General features: G+C 34.4%; 1 protein-coding gene across 5 annotated transcripts in view; it reads right to left on the bottom strand.

The window, feature by feature from the left end:
- Positions 1-616: 616 nt before the first annotated feature.
- The window catches only part of LOC136801286 (fibroblast growth factor 4A-like), a 29,991-nt gene continuing 12,825 nt past the window's right edge, over positions 617-17,782 (bottom strand). The window contains exons 3-9 of one of the 5 annotated variants that reach the window (XM_067057917.1): positions 17,105-17,747; positions 16,362-16,577; positions 15,092-15,229; positions 8,587-8,691; positions 3,387-3,744; positions 2,808-2,911; positions 1,625-2,368 (exon numbers count right to left, since the gene is read on the bottom strand). In XM_067057917.1, the coding sequence (XP_066914018.1) occupies positions 2,147-2,368; positions 2,808-2,911; positions 3,387-3,744; positions 8,587-8,646 (744 nt within the window). In that variant the 5' untranslated portion in view covers positions 8,647-8,691; positions 15,092-15,229; positions 16,362-16,577; positions 17,105-17,747 and the 3' untranslated portion in view covers positions 1,625-2,146. Of the gene's footprint in view, positions 1,254-1,624; positions 2,369-2,807; positions 2,912-3,386; positions 3,745-5,302; positions 5,460-8,586; positions 8,692-15,091; positions 15,230-16,361; positions 17,748-17,782 lie in introns of those variants that run through there. The other 4 variants (XM_067057915.1, XM_067057918.1, XM_067057916.1 and 1 more) reach the window with 4 other exon arrangements.

Genomic DNA, 17,782 nt, shown 5'->3' on the forward strand with positions numbered 1-17,782 from the left:
TAGTAGAGGAATGAAAATATTTTACGGTATACGATGAGTCGTGTAAGTTTTGGGGAAGTTTTCCTCAAACGTATATTTTCATTCAAACAATAAAGTTAAAATTTTAAATTGCTCTAGATATTTTTTACATAAAACGAAGACTTGAAAACGTGTAATTGTCAAAACACATGCTGCCATCTGGGTTGGTCTAAAAAGCAGGGTAGGCAATGGGGTAGCCAATTGGGCTAGGTTATGGGGTACCTCTTTTTGCCTAAACTTTTGAAATCTGAAACCTGTTTTCATGTGGAAATAACTATTACAACATCTTGTTAATGATTCCATGTAATAAAATTTAAGATTCCTTTCGAACTTCAGCCACAATAGCCTTTTTTCCAAAGGTACTGAACGTTGTTACTTCTCAAGAGACCTGGCGCCATTTTTTCTTCCTTCTTGGCTTCGTTTGAAAATTTACAGACCCGAATAAAAAATATATACAAAACAGTTTTTAATATTTTAGATTTAGATTTTATTTATGTTTTTAATTGTTATTTCCGTGAAGCTGTAATTCGATAATAATAGCTTTGGAATAGTCTTTGGGCCATATGATCTCTAATCTTGTCATATCTTAACAATCCTTTGTTATTAAATGTATTGTTTAATTTAAATCATGTTTAGATGTTTCAAACAATTAATTCCTTTCAAAATTTTTAAATATGGCAGCTTATAATAGGTACAAAAAGTCTTTTGAAATAGCTCTATTATAATGAAGCTCTATTTCTTACTCCTCGTGTATTAACACGTGGTAATTTATATCTTTGTTTATCTTTGGAATCATACATGATCAATCTAAGTATCAATCAGGTTCATGCTCCTTGGTCAGTAAAATGTGGTTCTATGCATTCATTTTTGGTATTTCTATTCTGGTCTGTAAAATATTTAGGTACCCCACAACCTAGCCCAATTGGCTACCCCAATTGGCTACCCTGCTTTTTAGACCAACCCCTGCCATCTTTAGATTTCTTCAAATGTAAAAAAAAAACATAAGAAAAAACTCAATAGAAATCAAACACAGGTATCATGTGAAAATGAGTAGCTGCATCCCCAACGATGGTGCGTGAGGCTCGACGTACTTTGCACTTATGCTTTCGATACAAATAGATACCCAAGTACCAATGCGGTCTGTTTTGTGACTTTGGATAAGTCAAGGAGGAATAAGTCATGTAATAATTTTCCAACAACTCTTCGAAAAGTAATGAATCCATAGTCGGATGATCCTGAAACAGAAAAGTCAGGGAAGAGTCAAAAAAAATTCTAATAAATAAACTTTATTTGAACAATTGAAAATAACACCCGAGTCACAAATTGATAAAAAGCTGGAATGAGGTTTTGAGTGTTCCGGTGAAAATTTTTCATCGAAATCCCAACGGGAAGCTGAATCTATTGTACTATTGTATTTAGTTCAAAAAGCGGTGGGGTTGGTTTTTCAGTGCAATTTTCTCATATAATTTCCACTAGCAGTAATATTTTTTGCGATTTTGGCCAAATTATCTAGCACAACATCCTTTTTAAAAGACTTTCCCCTCAACTTCTTAATTTATCGGACCTTCAACATTCCTGTTCTAAAAGAGACATCAAATCATGGATATGATTTTTTTGTTAACTGTTTGTTTTTCAAAATACTGCATTAAACAAAAATAACACAAAAATGTCAAATATATTAATTGTATAAAAGTTGTCATAAAAATACGCGCTTTTTCGCCCCGGCAAAGATTTTAGATATCTATAAAAAATGTCTTCTCATAAAAAATAAATAGTAATAACACAAAAATAACAAAAATATAACGTCTAATTTCATAATTTTGGCTGAAAACTCACAAAAAGTATTGGGATGCGAATTTAAGTGAGCAATGCTATTAAATTTATTAAATTGAAAATATAAGGCAAGTTAAGTTCATGTCAATTCAACTCAATAGGTATATTATTTATGGAGTATTACATAAAAAAAATGACGAGAAGATTAGTTTGTTTTCCCTTCAAATCCGCCTCAGTAAAGTCACAAAATTTTGCATTGTACTCGCTTAAAAGTTGCCTCCAAAAATAACACAACAAAAACAAATTATCTTTTTTTATCCCCAAAAAAATTTGGGAGTAAATTATCTAAATTACACTAATGCTCAAAGAAAATTGAAAAATGAGTGGCTGAATCACCGGGTAGAGTTCTGGAAGCTCTTTTGGCGCGCCCTTGTAAAGTCTTTCTTGAGCGGCTTCGTTTCAAGCCTACATACCAGGATAATCCAGAATCTGTTTTCGGATATTTTATGGAACAATAGAGATAATCGTAATTTTCAGAAAGTTCTTCAAAGAAGTAGGTCTCGTTATCCGACACACCCTAAAGCGAAAGAAACGAAAAAAAGTTCTTTTAGAACAAATTGTTTCGTATACTATAGATAGATTTCTGAGGCGAATTTAAAAGGAACAACAACAATAGTTAGTGGCGGGGTTAGTGGTTTAGTATGGAAAATATGAGTATCAGTCAATTAGCCTTGGAAGATGCAGGGGTGTGCAAAAATGTTGAATTAATCTCGGAATTGTTAAAGTCATAGATGGGCCATCATAACGTTATACACTCTCTCTAATTCGATGTTCAAGGGGACCAGATTTTATTCGAGTTAAGGAAAGATTCAAAATACAGAGAGTAATTTAAAACAATTTCCAGCTGAGGGGACCAATATAAGTTCGAATTACAAAAAAAAGAAAGTTGACTATAAAATTTCACGACTCTATAAAATAGTGGAATGTTGGATTACATAAAATTGAAACCTTCTTACCTTTGAAATGACTTTTCCTTTTCTATTGATGGCCAAATAGCGACCAGTAGCCACACTTTTGATACGTTTGACGTGCGGTGTGATCACTTGTAGCTCCATCTTGGCTGTAAACAAGGAAGTGACTTTTTTAATCCTACAGGTCTGTTTCAAGTGGACATCCGGCCCGCATTGTCCCATCCGAGGATTCTCTTTTTTACAGTCAATTACACCTGACCCGATGGTACATTTAATTTAATTTAATTTAACAATTAAAGCGAGGGAGTAAAATCCCAGATTTAAAGAGGATTTTCTTGGGTTTCGAATTCGTTCCATTTGTCGTTTAACCCATTAAGTGCCACTGGCATCATTTGGGATCACTAGGTCTTTTCGGCTGACCGCGAACCATACCGTAGCATAAAAAAACTAAGATTACCAATTTGTTTTTAAACTAAAAAAATTAATGGAAAATTAGAATTTACGGAGTGCTGGAATTTATTAAAGTTAAAACTTATAAAGTCAGCCGTAAAGTTAAGATTTCAGCATATTTTGTTGCCTTTCCAGAGATAGTAAGTAAAATAAAAAGTTCAAAGATTCACTTACTATATTTGGTTTTATTTACATGTCCGGTGACTTTTCCGGACGGTTGTATCTCCAAAAAGAATCCTGTTTTGCTTTTTAGCCGGACAGTTCTCATGTGTGTGGGAGCGATGTGTAAAACGTCCTTGTTTCGCTTGCGGCGCTTCGTGCGAATCACCCTGACCAACGTCCGGTCCCTTTCACGGGCGTACCGCATAAGTATGTTATCCGTTGAGCGAGTGATTGGCGAGTTCCGTATCACAATCCGGACATGACGTCGCGGATGTTTGTTTTGTTGCGGAGATAAGTTTTCTGTGTTGCATAATTTGGCCAAGACAATCAGTATAATGAATAAACAGAATGTCACACGGTTTTTCGAATGCTGTAAAATAAAAACAATAGAAATCGTTGTTTAGTGATAGTATAGAGATTGTGATGCAATGTAGTAAGGGCTTTATCTGTATCAAATGTGGATAGAGTACTAAGCATAAAATACTGGTATATTTGGTATTATCGTTCCATCTATACATGTCAACAAATACACAACGTCAACATTCACTTGATTTATAGAACCTCTCACAGGCACATACCCTGACATGTAATTTATCAAATTGAACGATCATGCTATTCTTGGAGGTAAAAAGATAACTTTTAACACCTCGTTTATCAAAAAAATGAATTTGACATTTCCTGTTGATAAACACGGAAGTGCAGTATTTATTGTGGCCTTACGTAGTAAATCATTTATGCATTCATTCATTCATTCATTCATTCATTCATTCATTCATTCATTCATTCATTCATTCATTCATTCATTCATTCATTCATTCATTCATTCATTCATTCATTCATTCATTCATTCATTCATTCATTCATTCATTCATTCATTTATTTATTCATTCATTCATTCATTCGTTCATTTTATGAAGTTGTTTCAGCAGAATTTTGCAGCTTTGAAAATTGACCGTATTCGTTTTATTTCTTTAGAGCACTAACACAACAACATCCTGGCCATACCTTTACGGCGTCAAACCACGATTTCATTTTCTGAACAAGGCAACTCAAACACATGCACTCCATTGGCAATCGAAACGAAAACGACGCAAGGCAATTTCCATGTATCACATCAACTTTATAACTGTCTACATGAGATCTTTCTAAAAGCTCTTTTTGCTTGAGAAGAAACTTTTTTTGACAGACACGTTGATCAACAAAGTAGATTTTTAAGATTATTCTCAAGTGGATGGAGCTGTTTCATCTGATATCGAGGGGAGAGAAAACCATAAGCGCCTAAAGTAGTGAATGATCAGAAGTATTTGATTTCTTGTCTTTTCTTTCATGGATTAACCATGTATAGTATAAGGGTCGACCGTTTGTAAAGTGAAGTCTCCATAATTCGAGCACGCACAACTTGTTTGAGTTAAGGAAATTCCGAATTATAGAGTAAGGTTTATAAGGCATTGTTAACTGAAGGGAACATGATAAAACTTGTTCGAGTTATGGAGGTTCGAGTTAAAGAGACTCCACTGCAGTATTAGTTTCGAAATTCGACCTTTATTCCGCTCTGATGATAAAAAGTCTAGCTTTTAAAACACTTCAGATCGTTTGTCAGGAATCAAATACAAGAATCCATCATGATTGATATCCTCCAAAACTGTTTTCAATTTCTTACTTCAAGACTCAAGAATCAATAAAATATAATCAAATCTTACCAATGGCTGAATAAGCAGCCCTTTATAGATTTACAAATGCAGATAACCTCTTATTCGCTAGATAGTGTTCTCACCAAAAATTATTAACAGGAACGAAAATTTTAAAACAAGACCAAAGGACATATATTTTCAAAAATAATGCCAACTTTTTAAACTTTTATCGAGTAGAAATACACCCAAACACAAAATTTCGATCATCGAAAAGGAGAGGTGTAAAGTCTTCCTTACCCTATTGATCATTTTGAGGTTTCCATAAGCTATCTCATCATCTTGACTTCATATAAAAACAATTTTGCGAAGCTCAAAACGTTGAGAAGTTGAAAATATTGATGAATAAGTCTAAGTGTCATTATCAGTGGGAAAAATTAAGAAAGAAAGAAAAAAACTTCAAAGAGATTGATTCAAAAAAAACTTGCTTACGAAATTGCAGTAAATATCAACCGCTGGCGTTTTACCTTTGATGTCTACCCGTGTTACCCCCGTCTTACAAGGTCAAAGTTGCAGCATTTTCACTGAAATGGAAGTGACTTTTCAGGGGGTTTAAGCGGTAGCCAGACATGCTGTGTAAAGTTAATACGAGGTCCTATTTTTTTTACTGTCTGTAAAAACATGATTTATACGCGCCCAGTGCCTTTGTGGCGACCCTAAAAATTTATCGACGATATATTGAACTGAGGGAGGAAAACGAAATTAGTTCTACTCGAATCTTTTTAGATGGCATTCCAACAGAACATTTTGACTCGTTGTGAGAAAAAAAATATCTTAAGATTTTCTTGAATTTTGGTGTAGGCATTTTTCTGAATGAATACCTGAATGCTTAGCAGACTTATACAATTCACGCGTAGTGGACAATCAGTGTTAAAAGAAAACGATGATTGATTAAGGATCGAGTTATTGATATGGTATTTCTAGTGTCAGGTTGCCGAACGAGAAAAACCTTCTCACGAATAGAGTAAGAGAGATGATAAGACACAGTATAAGAGCAAAAAGAATTGAGAAAGAAATTTGCTAAAGCTGCTTCAATATACTTGTAAACTTTTAACCAGAGTTGAATAACGTCTAAATTATCTGTATCTGAGTAAATTGATATAATGACTTTTCATTCACAAACTTTGACCCTAGTTTCTTGAAAAACTTGATCTACGCTCAAGCGACAAAGACGCTACAGTTCCAGACAGAGCTGGTATAAGATACAACAGACAATGACAATCATAAGTTCACACTTCAGTCGAGTACTTCTTTGCTCGTTTACTTTACTTATTGACAGATGGGATCACTTCAAAACTTTCTTTTTGGTTAGAAAATCCACTCTCAGCCTTTCGACAACACAAGTGCGTCAGATGGTTGAAATGCGACACCACTTCAAATATTGACTGGCAAAAGCCGCTTCACAAAATGGAAAGACTGTTCACTTTTACTTACAATATCTTTAAAAAAAGGTGTCAAAGCTAATAACCATTGTCTGAACCCACAAGCTTTTCGTCAACTTAAGGACTTTCTGTAAAGCTCATTTATTTAAACGTGTTAAACTTTATACGGTGTGAAAGAATCGAAAGCGGTGGTGGATTATATAAAAAAAAATCCGTCCGTCATAAAGATCGACTTGTTACAAAAATCGTCAATTTTTGACTTTTTGTGCAAAATCTTTAAATCGTTTTAACGCATTAATAGGTTATGAAACTAGAACAATACGCCCATTAGTATGTTTTGCCAAAGAGCCTTCCGAATACCGTTACTATCCTTCCAGGATTGCAACTAAGTCTTTGATTTGCTCATAAAAAGCCTTTAAATCTTTTCATTACCGGGTAATTGCATAGGAGAGTCTGTCAGTTTGATGACATGTACGAAAAGCTCTAATGACCTCATTTGTGGCAAAAACAAACAATGTTGATTAAATCAGCCATAACATCACTTTGTATGATGAAAAAGCAAACTCAAAGTCTTTAGTTTATGCGGTTCATTATTTTGTTGAATAATACGACACAATCTCAAACAGAAACATCATAGTAAAAGATTATTCAAGCCTGACCATGAGCTGTGCCCTGTTCTTCAGAAAATCTCAAAAATGATAATTCGATAAAAACTAGGCTTTGAAATACAGTTTATTGAAAGCAGAGCAAGTGTGCCGAAGACAACCAAAAGAACACTAAGTTTCCTCTCGATAATTGATACTGGAAATCGAACAAATCTAAAAAATTTCTTAACATGTTCTTATTTTCGCCATTTTTTTAGTATTTTTGTCCATTTTCCTATGAAATTCGCTGTTCTAGATTCTGCAAAGCCTTAAAATGTTCTTAACTTGTTCTTAATATTTTGGCCATTAAAGCCTTATGTTCTTAAATAGTTTGTTCCTACTAAAAAATGTTTCGGCTTTACGCAGGACTAAATAAAAACGAGGAGAAGGTTTGTTTAGACCATGAATGAATTGACGAAAGAGCTTGGATGGTCGGTCCTTTATCATATCTTAACAAAACAGATGACAATCATAAGTGATTAAGGGTTGTTGATGTTGCAAAAAGTCTCATTAAAAAAGCGGCGTGGAAGTAGTTTGTTGACTCTGTTCAAACGAAAAACAAACAAAATTTCGACTTGTGTGTTTTTCTGATAGAAAAGCTAATCAGTAAATGACAGGCCAAAGATTATTCAAAATTTTAGCCAGCCCGGCCCTACATAGGAGTGCATAAACTGCTACGAAAGACCTATCAAACTTTATACAATAACCTAGAATAAACGCGAGGTATCAAACACAGTTTTTTTATATAAGAACAATTTCATAAGAACAATGAGGCTCAAAACCGCCAAAAAATAAGAACAATTTAAGAACAATGCTGCGCCTGGAATTACCCAATTTCAGGCAATTAAGGGTCAAAGTAGTAAAAATTGGGTATAAAGCCTAAAATACCTCAACTGCACCCAATGAATAAGAATAAAATAAGAACAATTTGAGGCTCAAAGTGCCAAAAAAATAAGAACAGCAGAGGCTCAGTTCTAATAGAAAAATATAATAAGTAGTTAAATTTTAGGTGGTCTAGAGTGCGTTATTTCTGGCAGTTACTGCATAAGAATAAACACAAAACGGAAACAGAGCTAAATATAAAGGCTCGTACTACTATTTATACTTGCAACAAAAATTATCAAATCAGCGTGAGACGTCTCAAATTTCAAGTTCTAAATTACTAAAGCCTAAAGATGACCCTTCTGTGTTGAGGTTTGTGTCCTTAAATTGTTTGAGGTAATAGGAAATACCAGAAGGTTTGTTTTTAAGGCACGCGTGTGGAATTTCGAAACGACAACTATCATATATGCGTTGACTTCATAGAATCATTCGGAAATGGTCAGAGAAATATAAATAGAATCTGACGAGGCATAGATGATGGAAGGGATACTGCAAGTTTTTCTTAACAGATGGAACAAGAAGAAAACTTTCTGTATCTGTCTCACAGCTTTGACTGAGCCAGAGGTTTACATATATTATTGTGCACAAATAGAAGAGAAAATAACCACTGGCTTACCGATGCGTCGCAACAATTTTGTGTTTTAGTGGATAATAAGATGTTCCTGGTGCAATACATTGTGATGTGTTGTGAGAGTCTTTTGTCTGTTCTTTTTGCTGTTCACTAGAAATAAAAAAATGATAAGATAAATGATCAAACACGTGCAAACTTCATCAGAGTTCAAAATCCTTTGTCTTTAAGTCTATTCTATTCTCCTTGACAAGGAACAGTGGAGTCCCCATAAATCGAACAAACAAGGGTAAAGTTATGAAAGATTCGAGCTATGGAAACATCACTGTGATTTTCATTCAAATAAGAGCTTTTACCGAAATTATTCACACTCAAAATGAATTTAAAGTTTCCAAAAAGTAAGTAGACCTCGTTCGTCAAAGCCACCCTATAACTATTCAACTTAGACTTTTGAAGGTGCTTGAGACTTAAGATATTGAGACTCTGTTACCCAGCCCTTTAACACATTTTCGTCTCGATTAGCCCTTAGTAAACAAAAGAAGAAAAGGGGCTGGCTAGAGTCGTATTTTTTTCTCGAGTTATGACCGTTACGCGGTTTTGGCAACAAGTGAACCTTGAGTGTCAACCAAACATTTTGACAGATCTTTTTTCGTATCACATCTTTAGAGGAAAAGGAGGTCAGAAAAGTTCAGTCACATTGTTTACATCAAGTTGGTTGGCCCAGAAAAATAAACATGAACAGAAGACTGACAGTAAAATTGAATTGTTCGCAAATTCAACGAATTTTTGCGGTTTTAATTACGAACATTTTGCGTCAATTATTCAATTCTCATCAATTTAAAAAATAAAATTTCTTCCTCTCAAACAACACTCATTTCCAAAAGACTTAGCCGTAAAAAGACTACCAGTCTTATCTAACTCAATCCAAAGAGCAAAGACTCGAGCCTAAGAAAGTCGATCAGGAATTAACTAGTGTTTTTACAGACCATCCAACTCTCATATTCTATAAATAAAACCATGTTACCATCGCACAGTTACGAAAATTGCTAACACGCAAAAATAAAAAATTTCCGCTTTCGTTGATGGTTCGTTAAGCCAAATTTCACGCGACAATATAAACAAACTCCACTGCTTTACCTGGATTTTTGGCACATACAATCTCGAAAATAGAAATTAATTAGGGTTATTTTTAAAATCAATCATATACATTAGAATCGTTTTGGCGCTGATACTTTTGTAATTCGTGTCACGTAATCCATTAGTAATGGCAGCCGGATAAAGCCTGAAAAAGTAGCTTCAAAATGATGGCGAACTTAAAACTGTATCTAATGAGGATAAGAGGTCGATGAGATGCGAACGGAAGTATTTGATAGTCAATACAACAACTGGCAAAATGACAGGTCAACCACTACGAGGTTGACATCTTAACTTGTTCAACATGACATTTTTTTCTTTCAAATAACCTCCATCAATTCATCTTGTTAAGTCGTATTTGTTTTTCCAATCGAGGATCAGAGGAAACTAGAATATCCAGAAGGAAATTTTTGTTTCAATAAGAAATGCAGAAGTGTTGAACCATTTTGGTGGGGGAGGGGGAGATTCTTTGAAATAGCATTTAGTAATTCATTAGCTTCCCAGCCTTGCAGACAGCCAACAAGGAAATTTGTGACTTTGCCAGCTTTAGAAAGAAATTTGTACGAAATTCAAAATACAAAATATTCTCATTCAAAGTGTCCAGCGATAGTTTCCTATGCAGTAGATAGAGTATCCCTCCTATAAAAACCTCCATAAATAGAATGTCTCCTTAACTCAACGAATTATCTTTCCTACAAGTTATGGAAATCCATAAACTCTAAACCTCTAAACTCTAAACCACCTGGTATCACCATAACCTTAACATATCCCACCTCGACCATCTGGAAGGTTTGTTTCACGGAAAGCTATTTATGTAGCAAACATTCAAATTTCCCACGGATGTGAAGCAGCACACTTTATCGATAATGAAACGATAATGACATAATGAGAAGAACCATAATGGTGGCCATCATAATGAGAATGTCAAGAAATGAGTAGTGTGATGACATAATAGTAATTAATCAATGACTGACTGATGCTTTATACAAGGAAGTGGTAAATAGAAGAGACGCATCAAACTCCGAAATACGTGCAGCTTTAAGAACATTTTATGTCAAGCGAGACAAACTTCTATATCTGCCAGTTGAGAGAGAGAGTTCTACAGAGATAACTAATTTGCAAATTCATTGAAACATTGAGTGAGTGAGTGAGTGAGTGAGTGAGTACTCTTGATTATAAACTTAAGTCTCGATTTCAAAATTGACTGATTATGATCAGACGTACTTAAACATCAACTAAGCTCTCTTATTTGCAGGTTGCTCGAATCAAAATGTCACAATATTTTTGCTTCAGCAAATTTTTGATACACCTAGGTCACACAAAACATAGCACAAAAGTTTTATACAGCTCGAATTCAGTTTTACTTCTGAGTGCGAACTTTATTATTAAATCGCCAATTTATGGGGTAAGATTTGCCCAAAGTACCGATACGTATACATGAAAGAATTTTACAAGTACCACAAATAACTCGAAATACTTGAAAGGTAATTAATGATACTAATTAAGTAAATTAATTGCGAAATTCTAATTACATCATCATATCTCATACTCGATTAGCTGAATTAGATCTACCCGTTAATCAATCAAAAGTCCAGCCCAAAAAAAAGTTATAATGTCTTCTCGCCATTGACTACACATAAACAAAGCAGGAGGCCTGGAACAGAATCTCAAAACCAATAACTGCTAATACTAATGGGATAAAATTTCGCGGGGATTAAATTCGCGTTCAGAAAGCAACGAAATCGTCAAAATATTGTCTCACAATAGTGACATCCGCGAAATTAAGTCCCCGCAAAATCTTAAAATTTCGCGGATGAGCCCAACCACGAATCTAATCCCCGCGAAAATTTATCCTATCAAAGTAGTCTAATACTCATTTGAAATTTCCAAAGTTTAAGAAGTGTCACAATATAAAGCTCCCATCGGAAAAAGTAATGATGTAACAACGAGACGAGTAAAAATGTGAAGCAGTCGACTATCTCGCACTCACTGTAGTCATTTATTTTGTAAGCAAACTGGAGGTTTGTTTCCTTTACCCATAGTTCATCATCAAAATGTCACGTGTGTGTGTGATGGCCGACATTGCAAAAATATTGCCACTCGCTTCTCTCTCTCGCTAACTTTCTTTCAAACCTTTGTAGAAGATCTGCTCATTGAGGTAGAAAAAGCTCTCAGTTTTAAAAAAATCCCTCCAAGAAAATACCAAAAGTTAAAGTGCCTTAGCAGAGCTGAATAGTAGAAATAAATTGAATAGCTAGACACTAGTTTCACTTTATAATGCAGAAATAATCTTTGATAGTAATTAAAGAGAACGATATGAAGCAGGGAACTAGTCTATTTCAGTATTAAGATACGGAAGGAAAGGGTTTTAGAAAGTTTATTTAAACTCTGTAAATCTGATTTGATAGAGTTCAATGTGAAACGAGATTCTAAGAGGAAAGCAGTCTAATGAGAAAATGAATTGGAAATTAAAACAGTCTTACAAAATCAATTATCAACAAACTATATATAGAGAAAACAGAACATGAGAATCATGAACATTTGGAGTAAAATGTCCCATGGCACGAGAAGTTTACAATTGCTATCATTATTGTACTCCCGAGGGTAATCACTCATTTCCTTAGTTTAGCACAAGGCTGACCAAGGACCAGCCTGGACACTTTTGTAGATAACTGTTTGCGTACACCACTGTCAACCAGCCATCAATTCAAGTTCACTGGGGTCGGTTGACGTCAAACCTGTGTAAACTTAAGCGGTAAATACAATGTAATGACTTCATTATTTAACCCTGGTAAAACTAGTCCATCCTCCTTTCGAGCACCTTTGCAGGTTGGTATTAAACAAGCTAAGGTAAATCTAGTGCAAAACATCTCAACAGAGAACTTGCTTAGCTTCAGACAAACACCTCCTTCCAGACAATACGAATCACTACATGACCACTAACTAACAAAAATGACCAGACAACCATCTCTTTTATAACCAAAATCAATCAATGAAGTCAAAAGACTTTTCCCACTCGCATTAGTTCACCAAATGAATAGCAGGACATGTTTTGAAGAAGAGATTTGTTGATGCTTAGATACTTTTATAAGCAAATTGAAGGATGGATGAGTAAACACTCCATTTTGATTCTCCTTTCAAAAGAGTAAGGAAAAGAGGTATTACTTTGAAAAGAATGACCTATACCACCAGATTTAACTGATGCTTAACATATTATTTTATAAGAACATTTCATCTGATTTGAACAATTAACAATTATGGTGATCAGTTCCTTGTAATATTGATCTACGAAGTTTTTAAGAAAACTGTGCAAAGCAGTATGGGTAGTTTGTAACAATGACATATATTTCATGTGATCAACTTAACTAAGACATATCTCAATTATGATTGACAATCTTAACTTTGTTCTTACAAATAGTTTGTTAAATCGTGGTATTGGTATCGAATATCCTCTTAACTTGACATCACCCATTACCTTGCTAAAGAAGCATGCTGCGTTTGTTTCTGTTTTCCCACTTCCATTTTTTCTTCCCTATTTATTTTCAATTTTTTGTTCACTTCTCAATAACTTTGTCAACCCGTCTGTCTGCTTTTTAACAACGAAGTCGTTGTGATATGTCTAGACCATGGTCTTACTAAGGAAAAAGCTATTTCAGTCTCGATGGAAAGTTACCTTCAATTGCAAATAGAATTCCATTCAAGTTTTGATCAAGTTGAAATTCACCGTTAAGTTTCTTGAGGAAATTCTTTGAAGGACGCTCAAATATTCGACATTCTGTTTTTCGATAGGCCCCGGTTTTTTTCATGAGAATTTGAAGTTTTTTCGCTTTATTTCTTATTCGATTTTTAGCATGTGAAAATGTTTAAAGAATCCATAAACGAAGATTTTTCATTCAAATTAGATCTCGGAATATTCAAAAAGTAAAGAAAATTACAAAGATTTCTTCAGTGGAAGTTATATTGATGCAAGATTTTTGTAACATTTTTTTTTGATTTGCCATCAAGCAAAGAAAGTCTCGCATAAAGCGTCAACTGGCGGAATCCTGTTTTCTTTGAATTACTAATCCCTGTGTGACAGTGTATATGTCAAAACATTTGAAAATATGAAAACATGAAAACATTGCATGGAAAGTCATTTAAAAAAAAACTGGGAATAAAAATCCAATTAATAAAGTATCACTTTCAATGCTTAATGAATCATTTAGACATGATGGGAAGAATTAGACCAAAATGTAATTAAGGAATTAAGTCAAGAATTTTGTTGGAATGCTAAAAATGTCTTCTCAACAACAACCCATCCTTTGGATATGTCTGGTGAGAATAGTTCAGAGTGCTTGGGCAAGGACTCGTGTGTTCCCAAAGTGATTTTCCATTTCTCGACGCTTTCGAACAAGATTCAATATAACCTTTACTAGACGCCACGGTTTTTTTTCTACGCAAAAGAATCCGTTTTTGGTCTAGTGCTCACTAGATTCAATAAGGTGAGACAAGTTGGATCTAATTTGCTTACCTGATTTTTTCCCGACTGGATATTTCTAGAGTAGAAATATCTTTGCAATGGAAGGTGAAAAAGAATCCTGGTTATTCAAAGTTTTTATTTAAAGAATTGAATTACTAATCGGAATTCGAATGAGCAAAACTAGGACTTCGTTCGAATAACAGGAGTTCAAATAAGCGAGAGTCTACTGTTTAAGCGAGAGGATTTTGCTTGAAGAAATTTTGGGTCTGCAAGCTGTCTCAAGGGAAAAGCTTAGTTTGAAATTTTTTGGCGTTTAAATAACTTTGAGTGTCTACTGTATACCAGGTATGGGGCTAAATATTTTTTGATATCTGAGAGTTTAGCTTTTTCTTTAAAAGAAGATACCTAGAACATTCGATACGTCGTAAAATAAATACTTCTATCAGCAGAACAACTAGCAAACAAAGAGCCTTACTTGCTCAAGAGATATTTTACTTGCTCAAGAGATATTTTACTTGCTAAATGAATTTGTCTGGCTTAGAGTGATGTAATTTATGATGTATTTTATATTCTCAAGAAATATAAGCAAGGTTCATATCAGATAAAAAGCGCATTAATTGCGGTAAGCTGTGAAGTGGACGGTGATATCCTCTCACCTCTTTGGAGGAGCAAAATATTTTCAAACCTGATCCATTGCAAGGCGTTCAAAAATGATCAAATAATTACCATAAACCTGACCAAGGTTTACATGATAGCCTTCATAAGGGAACCTTTTATTTCTATACAGAATTAAAACACAAGCAAGCATTCTTTTATTTTCTTAACTAACTAAATCCTACTATTCCGTATTCTATTCTGCTTGTTGATTAGAACTTCCTAAGGCACGTATTAGCGAATAAAAAGAAGCGAAGCGATTTATAAGAAAGAATATAGTGAGGATTTAACCATATTTGAACTTACTCTTGATCATCCAGCATTCAGCATTTGGCGTGTTCCCTTTGAAAAACGTCTACGATATGATGACACCATCTCGTATTCAACATGGCGGCGATCAGTTGCATTGTTTTGGTTCATCTTGTTCACCTTGTTCAGATCAGTCTGAAAGGTGTCGAATAAAAATTGAAATAAAACATTGTAACTTGTGAAATAAAGGAAAGAGCAATCATTGACCTTACAGTCTCGTAAATGGTTTATTTAAAGGAACAATATAGAATTTCCAAAAGGTTCACGTACCATCATATTTTGCTTAATTATCGTAATAAAAAGAATATCAAACCCCCTGGAAATTTTTAGGTATTGATAAATGATAAGTATAATACTACTCCTATTTACTTTTGTTTTCGAAATTTGTGATCCAGCAATGTTTAGATCGCAATGTAAAGTATTTTTTTCCCCGCGCCTTTAATGTTTTGTTCGCAATGCGAAACTCTTATTTCAGATATTGATGACTTTGCATTATCAAAACATTGCTTGATCACAAATTTCATTATACTTATCAATACCTAAAGATTTCCAGGGATTTGATATTTGGACGTCTAATTTCAAAGTTGATTGTAACAACTTTTTTATCAATGTTCCAGAAGAAGAGAAGGATAGTGGTTTAATTTTAATGGAAAGGCTTTCTAACATACTCATAGACCTTTTGCTAGTTAGGATGTTATGTTGAGTAATTGAAAACTCCAGCATCAATCGGACAAGTACTTATATGAATGATACATACACCCCCTTCTCACAGACCCACTTGAAACCCTTCCCACTGGAAAAAATTGTCCAAAATATCATCCCGGTGGGAAATTATCCTCCGATTTTTGTCCCCACTGATGATAATCAAACTTAAACCAATCCTCACTTCAAAATATTATGCTATTTTCCCATCCCAACGGAATTTTCTGACTTGAAAACAAAAGAATTGAAATCCCCAGCCATAAAAATATGGGAATAGCAATCCCATCGAGTTTCAATCCGTTATTTCATCCCCACTAGATAGAAAAATCCTACCGGGTCTGTGAGAAGGATGTGTATACATTAAGTATTTAGGAATGCTTGATTATGTTTTAAAACTAGATACTTTTGCAGTCTGTCTTCAAAGAACTAGTTTTTCTTCTATTTCATTTCAAGTCCACAACCATAACCATATCTTCCTAATAGGATTTCATTCCGGGTCGATTACAATTTTTCTATGCTATGATTGTTTTTATTGTTTTTACAGGAGTGATTTGAATTTACTTACAGATGCAAGCTTGAGAAGTCAATTGCTCCTTTGAACTTTTGGTCACATGGTAGTTGTGATGAACACGTTGCCTTGGAATTTTCGCTGCAGACAAAAACCCGATTCATCGCAATTGAATATTTGTGCAGCTCAAGTGATTGTGTTTTGTTTAACAAACAGTTTCAAGTTGATCATAAAACTCTTCAATTTTCTGTCTTTTGCACATCGCCCTGAAAACTTTGATAGAAAAATTAAGAAAATTAAGAGGTTATTTAAAAGGGATAATCATACTCTTTTGTGTTTAATTTTACCATCCCAAGATCATTTAAATAATGATCCCCCAATTTCGCATAAAAATATAATGTTCTATTCAATAGTTATTTACAATTGGCACCGAAATATATTGGCCATTTTGGGTATTTTAACGTTTTTCAGAATTTAAAGCTAGGGTGAGAATTGCAGTTTGAGTACTTCCATTTTGTTTCATTGGATTTTTCTATTTGGGAGGGGTTAAGTGGCTCGCAGGCAATATTTTCAACCTTATTGGAACATTTTTGAGCTTTTAGATCCTGAAATCCTAAGGTCTTAAGTCTAATGATAAGACTCAAACCGTACTTTAAACAAATATTTCGGCGCTGATTGTAGACGCAACCTTGATTCAACTAGTAATTCATTCTAAATAATTTACTGTTATATATATTTACCTCTAATTTCCTGGTTTTCGTTGATTTGATATCGGAATGTCTCCTTTAAAAGAATCTCACCTACTTTTTCCATGGGAGATTCTTCCCATCAAAGATTGTCCAGGAAAATCCAAAGTGTTTAGCAGTGGTTTTAAACTGGGCTTCTGCTGGGGCGAACTTATCCCAATTCAATCAGTTTCAGTTGATTGGCCATATGCCTGTTGATTGAAATGCACTTAGCACGTTATTTGCAGACATAGCGCCATAGTAGGCTTTTTTGAAAAGGCCCCCAAACACATATTTATCAATAACCTTTTTTATGGTCTTGCCAGCATTAAAGATATTTGTGTTATTCTAGCTCAGGCGAATATCGCAGTGTTTGGTATGACTGTTTTTCATTAGCCCAAATACTCCTACATCAAGGGGTTGTAAAATGTGTGAGGCATGGCTAGGCAAATATAACAGTTCGATCAGGTTTATTTCACAGTATTTTCCCAGGTAATATGAGTGCTGTGACCATCGAAGATCAGTAACACAGGGCATGTAGATGGTATATTTTTCACGGAAACACTTTCAACCCAATATCGGAAGGAATGTGTTGTTATCCAGCCCTTTGCTGTTGACAATGTGTCAGTTCGTGGTGGCAGGTCTACAAGATTACAAGCTTGCACAGATTTCACAGGGTACGAAACGAATGGTCGAACTTTGATATCTGGATCTGTACCTGTAGAACAAAAAGACAATGTTAAAATGTGTTAT

The sequence above is a fragment of the Clytia hemisphaerica genome, unplaced genomic scaffold, assembly GCF_902728285.1.
Source record: "Clytia hemisphaerica strain Z4C2 unplaced genomic scaffold, Clytia hemisphaerica genome assembly, whole genome shotgun sequence".
NCBI lineage: Eukaryota > Metazoa > Cnidaria > Hydrozoa > Leptothecata > Clytiidae > Clytia > Clytia hemisphaerica.